The following is an 8502-nucleotide window of genomic DNA, read 5'->3' on the forward strand; positions in this document are numbered from 1 at the left end:
GCCAAGCCGAAAAGTTGAAATATTGTTAGAAAAAAGATACGCTTTTAACTTACACATATTTCCAGATGTAATTTCTTTCTTTCTTTCTTTCTTTCTTTCTTTCTTTCTTTCTTTCTTTCTTTCTTTCTTTCTTTTTCAGTTTAATGCGTTAAAAATATTTAGAAATCTATATAGTGTGTGTGTGTGTGTGTGTGTGTGTGTGTGTGTGTGTGTGTGTGTGTGTGTTACTTTGAAAAGAATACTTCGGTTGAATTCGTTTTTCTTTGTTATTATTTTTTTACTTATCCAAAATTGAGTATGCTTTTCAGTATAATTTGATAAATTAATTATCTGATTTATATGATTTATATATATATATATATATATATATATATAATTATATTTAACTATATAATTTATATATTTATATTATTATGTTTCTTTATTGTCTTTATAAGACTTTTATTAAATCTTTATAAGACTTTTATTTTGACTCGTGACTACACCGGAAGTACTTGTCTCATGTCCACAGGTTCTCAATGCTGCTGCGTATGATCGTTGTATTTTATTATTAGAAGTATCGATGATTATGGAATAAGTAATTTTAGTTAAGTATAAAAAAAACGTCACAAGCATGGCTACAAAACGTAAAGCGGATGTGCCAGTGCCTGCAGAAGAAAGCGACCAGCTTCTCATAAGACCACTGTGAGTTCACTTCATTCAGACTGTTCTAAGTGAAGTTCTGTTCCGCGCCAAATGTTTTGTTGATTGTTTGGCTTACAGTTTTAAAATGATAAACATCATACCTAACATGACCAGATTGATTGTCATCTGTGTTCATCCTTTTCCTGAGTAGGCCTACTGTAACTATTAATCTTTTCTACTGTGATGTTTAAACAGAGGAGCTGGTCAAGAGGTGGGCAGGTCTTGTATCATCCTAGAGTTCAAGGGCCGTAAAATCATGGTAAGCACAGTTTTGCTGTTTATCCTACTTTTGATGGATTTGACAGATGTTTTCTGACATGCCGTGTCTTTGCAGCTGGACTGTGGCATCCACCCTGGATTGGAGGGCATGGATGCATTGCCTTACATTGATTTGATAGACCCAGCTGAGATTGACCTGCTCCTCATCAGCCAGTGAGTCCCATTCTTTGAACGAAAGACATCGGGTCAGTGACATTCAGAATTCTGCTGACCTCTTTTTCTCTGCCAGTTTTCACTTGGATCATTGTGGAGCCTTGCCATGGTTTCTTCAAAAGACAAGTTTCAAAGGGAGGACTTTCATGACTCATGCCACCAAAGCCATTTACCGCTGGTTGCTTTCAGACTATGTGAAAGTCAGGTACACTAAAGCTCTTGAAAAGGTTTTATAAAAACTTTGCTCTTTGAAAGTTTTATAAAAATCCAGCTCTCTAACATATCCTCTTGTCTCCTTGTGTCTGTAGCAACATCTCAGCGGATGACATGCTGTACACCGAGACCGATTTAGAAGAAAGCATGGACAAGATCGAGACCATCAACTTCCATGAAGTGAAAGAGGTGGCGGGCATCAAGTTTTGGTGCTATCATGCAGGTCATGTTTTGGGAGCAGCCATGTTCATGATTGAGATCGCAGGAGTGAAGGTAGGTGTAGTTTATTCATTCAGACCTGCTCTCTTACCTTCACACAGTTTCTGATAATGATCACGGTCATTCTCTTCAGCTTCTGTACACAGGAGATTTCTCACGTCAAGAAGACAGACATCTCATGGCGGCTGAGATTCCCAGCGTGAAACCAGACATTCTCATCACAGTATGTACTATAGTTTATGCCTGAAATATGATTTCTTTCTCCAGGGCTCAACAATGTGGATTTTTGTCTGTTCCCACCAGTAAGATAAAAGTTTTATGTAACATATTTTTATAAAATGTCAAACATACATTACAACAATCAATCAATTATATATATATATATATATATATATATATATATATATATATATATATATTATTTAGCACATTTTTATATGTACCAAAAGTAAATATATAACATTTTTATATGTACCAAAAGTAAATATATATATACAGTGCAATGCATAAGTGAATACACCCATGCTAAAGTTGACTAAAAAGAGGAATAAAAAATCATATTTTGGAAATTGAACTTAATGCCTTAATTAAAAAAATTAGGAAAAATCCAACCTTTAAGGACACCAATTTTCTTTGTGAATGAATAATGTATCGTAAATAAATAAATGTTCTTCCTTAAAATACATGGTGCATAAGTGAGTACACCCCTATGTTAAATTCCCATAGAGGCAGGCAGATTTTTATTTTTAAGTATTTTTTAAAAAAAATTTTAGGATACTATGCATCCTGATAAAGTTCCCTTGGCCTTTGGAATTAAAATAGCCCCACATCATCACATAGCCTTCACCATACCTAGAGATTGGCATGATTTTATTTCAGTTAGCCTAAAAGCTAGTTTGATTTGCATTGAGAGATGATCTTATGGAAAGTACCCCATGCCAATCTCTAGGTATGGTGAAGGCTATGTGATGATGTGGGGCTATTTTAATTCCAAAGGCCAAGGGAACTTTATCAGGATGCATAGTATCCTAAAAAATGTTTTAAAAAATACTTAAAAATAAAAATCTGCCTGCCTCTATGGGAATTTAACATAGGGGTGTACTCACTTATGCACCATGTATTTTAAGGAAGAACATTTATTTATTTACGATACATTATTCATTCACAAAGAAAATTGGTGTCCTTAAAGGTTGGATTTTTCCTAATTTTTTAAATTAAGGCATTAAGTTCAATTTCCAAAATATGATTTTTTATTCCTCTTTTTAGTCAACTTTAGCATGGGTGTGTTCACTTATGCATTGCACTGTATATATTAGTGCTATGCGATTAATTGCATCTAACGTAAAAGTTTGTTTACATAATATATGTGTGTGTGTGTGTGTATATATTATTAAATTTATAATATATATATATACACACACACACACACACACACATATATATATATATATATAAATTAGGGCTGTCAATCTTCCTCTATATTACTATTCGAATTCCATTCCTTATTTTATTTACACACATTATGTCAACACAAACTTTTATGTTAGATGCGATTAATCGATTTGACTGCACACAAAAAAAATAATATATATATATATTTTACATTATAAAATAATCATAATAATTTAATGTTTTTTATTATTTGTGCAATAATGGTTGAAAATTATACAATATTTACCCTATTAACACTAATGTAATGTAAATTCATAATTACACTTTTTGAAGAAAAAAATTCTTTTTGGACATTAAAATCAGCAAAAAATGTCAAAAACAATATTCAATGCATTTAATACACAGAAAACGAAACCCTTAAGTTTGCAACCCATAAAAGCACGTGTATATAATCTTCAAACAAAAGACTACAGCACTAGCCAGATTTTACACATCAATTTCTCCTTCTCCTTGTGCTTGTAGGAGTCTACATATGGCACACACATCCATGAGAAGAGAGAGGAGAGAGAGGCTCGTTTCTGTAACACGGTCCATGACATAGTGAACCGCGAGGGCCGCTGTCTCATCCCTGTGTTTGCCTTGGGTCGGGCCCAGGAGCTGCTGCTCATTCTGGGTAAACCTCAGCAGTTTAGAGTAGACTCTCAGCCGCCTCATCAACAATGCCTCGCTGACGTCCTGCGTGTCCTCTATTTCAGATGAGTACTGGCAGAATCACCCTGAACTCCATGACATCCCTATCTACTATGCCTCCTCCCTGGCTAAGAAGTGCATGGCCGTGTACCAAACCTACGTGAACGCCATGAACGACAAGATCCGCAAGGCCATCAACATTAACAACCCTTTTGTCTTCAAGCACATCAGCAATCTCAAGGTAAGCATCTTCAAAACCATCCAGAATTGAAGTAGAACAGTGGTATTAGTCATATTGTTAGTTGCTTTTGTCCATTTTTATTATATGTGACTCTGGATCACAAAACCAGTCATAAGTCGCACGGGTATATTTGTGGCAATAGCCAACAATACATTGTATGGGTCAAAATTATAGATTTTTCTTTTATGCCAAAAATCATTTGGCTATTAAGTAAAGATCATGTTCCATGAAGATATTTAGTAAATATCCTACCGTAAATATATAAAACATTTATTTTTGTGAGTGAATGCAGCACAATATCGAACATAACTGAACAACTTTAAAGGCGATTTTCTCAATGTTTCGATTTTTTTGCACTCTCAGATTCCAGATTTTCAAATAGTTGTGTCTCAGCCAAATATTGTCCTATCCTAACAAACCACACAGCAATTGAAAGCTTGTTTACTCAGCTTCCAGATTATGTATAAATCTCAATTTCAGAAAATTGACCCATGTGACTGGTTTTGTGGTCCGTGGTCACATATACAAGTTTCATAATTTGCTGTCCTCCAGAGCATGGACCACTTCGATGACATCGGCCCTAGTGTGGTGATGGCATCTCCAGGTATGATGCAGAGCGGTCTCTCCAGAGAGCTTTTCGAGAGTTGGTGCACTGACAAGAGGAACGGCGTCATCATCGCCGGTTATTGCGTGGAAGGAACTCTCGCCAAGGTGAGTCTCCGATCTCCAGCGTCGGGTTTCTGTGGGCGTGATCGAACTCTCCTCACACTGTTTTCTGTGCAGCACATCATGTCTGAGCCGGAGGAGATCACCACCATGTCAGGACAGAAGCTTCCTCTGAAGATGTCCGTGGACTACATCTCCTTCTCTGCTCACACGGATTACCAGCAGACCAGCGAGTTCATCCGAGCTCTGAAACCTCCTCACGTGGTGAGTGGTTGAGTCCTGAGATATGGGCGTCAGGTTGTAGGTCAGGGGTCATGTTGTTACTGTGGGTTTCAGATCCTGGTTCATGGAGAGCAGAACGAGATGGCTCGATTGAAAGCCGCCCTGATTCGAGAGTACGAGGACAACGACGAGGTTCACATCGAGGTGCACAACCCTCGTAACACTGAGGCCGTCACGCTGAACTTCAGAGGAGAGAAGCTGGCTAAGGTGAGACTGCAGCTCTCATTGGTCCAGGTTCTTCTTCTTCTGCTCAGTTAGAGACCGTTGCTGTAGGGCTGTCTTTCTCACCAGTGGTCAATAAATCATTCAAATTATTAATAATGATAATAATCACAAACATTTCTTCTGCCTAGTAAAGTGCTTCATCAGATCCATCCGGATGACGACTAAAAGAGTTTTTCATTTGATATGAAATCAGTATTTAAACATGTCTCAAACTCGCAAAACATTCGTTTGAATTTAACTACAAAAAGTTGAACCCAGAACAAATTACCGAACACTTTTCTTTCTTTTTCTTTCTTTCTTTCTTTCTTTCTTTCTTTCTTTCTTTCTTTCTTTCTTTCTTTCTTTCTTTCTTTTTCTTCTGTCTTTTTTCTTTTTGTTATTTTTCTTTCTGTCTGTCTTTTGTTCTTTGACTTTTTTTCTTTGTTCTTTCTTTTCTTTCTCTTTCTTTCTTTCTCTTTCTTTCTTTCTCTTTCTTTCTTTCTTTTTCTTCTGTCTTTTTTCTTTTTGTTATTTTTCTTTCTGTCTGTCTTTGTTCTTTGTCTTTCTTTTTATTACTTTTATTTTTCTTTGTCGTTCTGTCTTTTGTTCTTTGACTTTCTTTCTTTGTTCTTTTTTTTCTTTCTTTCTTTCTTTCTTTCTTTCTTTCTTTCTTTTCTTTCTTTTTCTTCTGTCTTTTTTCTTTTTGTTATTTTTCTTTTTGTTATTTTTCTTTCTGTCTGTCTTTTGTTCTTTGACTTTTTTTCTTTGTTCTTTCTTTTCTTTCTTTCTTTCTTTCTCTTTCTTTCTTTCTTTCTTTCTTTCTTTTTGTTTTTTCTTTGTCTTTCTTTCAGTCTTTTGTTCTTTGACTGTCTGTTCTCTTTCTTTCCTTCTTTCTGTCTGTCTTTTGTTCTTTCTTTCTTTTTCTTTTGTTCTTTGTCTTTTTCTTTCTGTCTATCTGTCTTTTTGTTCTTAGACTTTGTCTTTGTTCTCTTTCTTTCCTTCTTTCTGTCTGTCTTTTGTTCTTTTTTCTTTTTCTTTTGTTCTTTGTCTTTTTCTGTCTGTCTGTATTTTTGTTCTTAGACTTTCTGTCTTTGTTCTCTTTCTTTCTTTCCTTCTTTCTGTCTGTCTTTTGTTCTTTCTTTTTTCTTTCTTTCTTTTTCTTTGTCTATCTGTCTTTTTGTTCTTTCTTTTCTCATTCTGTCTGTCATTCTTTCTTTCTTTTACACTAGAACTTGTTAAAATGGTATGCTGTTGTGATAAAAAAACATTCAAAAAAAGTTACAAAAATAATCATATTACAAATACACTGCACAGTTAAGTCTTATTATGCATCGTTCATCTCTATGATGGATCATCAACGGTTTGAACTGTCCTTTTATAATTTTGTCACTGGATGTTTTTGTGTGTGGTATCTGAAGGTGATGGGCTCTCTTGCGGATAAGAAGTGTGCACAAGGTCAGAGGGTCTCTGGCATCCTGGTGAAGAAGAACTTCAGTTATCACATCCTCTCCCCCTCTGATCTCTCCAGTGAGTTGGTGTTTGTGATCGGTTCAGGCGTTTCATATGTGTGTTTGTGTGTGTTCGCTTCTCACGCTTGTTCTTTGTTGTTAATGATGCAGATTACACTGAGCTGGCCATGAGCACAGTGAAACAGACTCAAGCCATTCCCTTCACTGGCCCCTTTCCCCTGCTTTTGAATCAACTACGCCACCTGACCGGTGAGTGAGTGTGTGTGTGTGTGTGTGTGTGTCTTGTGTTTAAATGTGGCGCTCATTGTGTGTGTGTGTGTGTTACAGGTGATGTGGAGGAGATTGAGACGTCAGAGAAGAGCACACTAAGAGTGTTTAACAGCATCACAGTGGTTCATGATCAAAACTTGGTCGTGTTGGAGGTAGGGCGGCACCGCAGTCATTGATGCACCAGTGTAACTATGGCAACAGGAGTGACTGGTGTTGTTAATTGTGTCTGTGGTGTTCTTCCACCAGTGGTTTGCCAACCCTCTGAATGACATGTACGCTGATGCCGTCACCACAGTGGTGCTGGAGGTGCAGTCAAACCCTAAAGCTCAGAAAGGTGAACAGCTCAAAGAGTTCGAGAGACAGTTCTTTCTTTTATTTCTTCATTTCTTTCTTGCTTTCTTCTCTTCCTTATTATTTGTATCTTCCTGTGTTTCCAACTTTTATCTTTATTCTTTCCTTCTGTCTATTCGCCCTTTCTCTTTATTATTATCTTTACCTTCCTTCCTTTCTTCTGTTCTTTTTCTTTCCTTTCACTTTCTTCCTTCCTTTCTTTTCCTTCCTTCACTCCTTCCTTAATTCTTGTTTCTTTGAAATGCATTATTCTTTTTTCATTATTATTGTTTTTACCTTGCTTCCTTTATCTTCCTTCCTTCCTTCATTCTAGTTTCTTTCTTTGATTGTTACCTTTCTCATTTTTTCTTGCTACCTTTTTCCTTCCTTTATTTCCCACATTATCTTTAATCCTTCCTTTTTTACTTTTCTTTCCTTCCTTTCTGTTTATTACAGGTATTACTTGCTTTCTTCCTTGTTCTTTCTTTCTTCCTTCCTTTGTTTTTTTCTTCCATCTTTGCTTCTACCTCTTATTCACTTTTTGCTTGCAAATTTTAATAAACTGGTCTTATTTACACCAATATCTTTGTTTTCCTCTATTTCTTCATCTTAGTTGTTCAGCCCCAAGAAAAGAAGATGGATGTGGATGTTTATCAGACCAGATTACTGAAAATGTTCCAGTAAGTTCATCTTCACAGCACTAACCGTCAGTGATATTTATGATGAACTAAATTCTTTTTCTGCCACGATCTGCAGAGACATGTTTGGAGAGGAGTGCGTCGACTTTAAAGACAAGAACTGTCTCGCTGTAAGTGTAGATGAGAAGACTGCCTTCATCAACCTGGAAACCCGAGTAAGTATCAGACTCTGTGAAGTGTACACACCTAAGTTTTATGGAAACTGAAATATTGGGATTCTTATGTTTGTGTTCAGACCGTGGAGTACGAGGAAGCTGATTCTGAAGATGATTCTCTCAGAGAAATGGTGGAGCTCGCTGTGCAGAGGCTGTATGAAGCCATGAACCCTGTCATGTGAGATCGCCAATTCCCATCTGCCTACTATCAGGCTCTTAATTTACCTCAAGAACTTTTGTTATTAGACCATCTAACTTGAACTACTTAAACCAGACTGAAGACACCAGATGTTGGACTGGCCAAAGCACTTCAAAGGATTGAATTGCCATTAAAATCAAATGGATACCAGTTAAAGATAGATGTTGATACGCATGTGCATTCAGGAGTCACTGTTTTTTAGTTCCACTAGTTAAATATACATTATGTTGTGATCATTTAATTGTTTTTGTCGTCTTTTTTTTTTTTTTATATGACATTTTATGTTCAACTAAAGCTATAATTTGTTTAAGATCAGTGTATTGATTTAATAAAAGAGGTTTTTGAGTGAAGTTGAGCT

The 8502-nt window shown here is 36.2% G+C and overlaps 1 protein-coding gene across 1 annotated transcript; it reads left to right on the forward strand.

The window, feature by feature from the left end:
• Nucleotides 1-458: 458 nt before the first annotated feature.
• cpsf3 (cleavage and polyadenylation specific factor 3) lies at nt 459-8494 on the forward strand. The gene is made up of 18 exons (XM_084090148.1): nt 459-684; nt 880-943; nt 1019-1116; nt 1193-1321; nt 1425-1602; nt 1682-1771; nt 3463-3613; nt 3696-3871; nt 4424-4582; nt 4655-4801; nt 4874-5026; nt 6442-6550; nt 6643-6741; nt 6820-6914; nt 7009-7096; nt 7706-7772; nt 7849-7945; nt 8026-8494. The coding sequence occupies exons 1-18, from the start codon at nt 614-616 to the stop codon at nt 8125-8127; spliced, it is 2073 nt and encodes a 690-aa protein (XP_083946274.1). The 5' UTR covers nt 459-613; the 3' UTR covers nt 8128-8494.
• Nucleotides 8495-8502: the final 8 nt, after the last annotated feature.

The sequence above is a fragment of the Abramis brama genome, assembly GCF_963993115.1.
Source record: "Abramis brama genome assembly, chromosome: 18".
NCBI classification, from domain to species: domain Eukaryota; kingdom Metazoa; phylum Chordata; class Actinopteri; order Cypriniformes; family Leuciscidae; genus Abramis; species Abramis brama.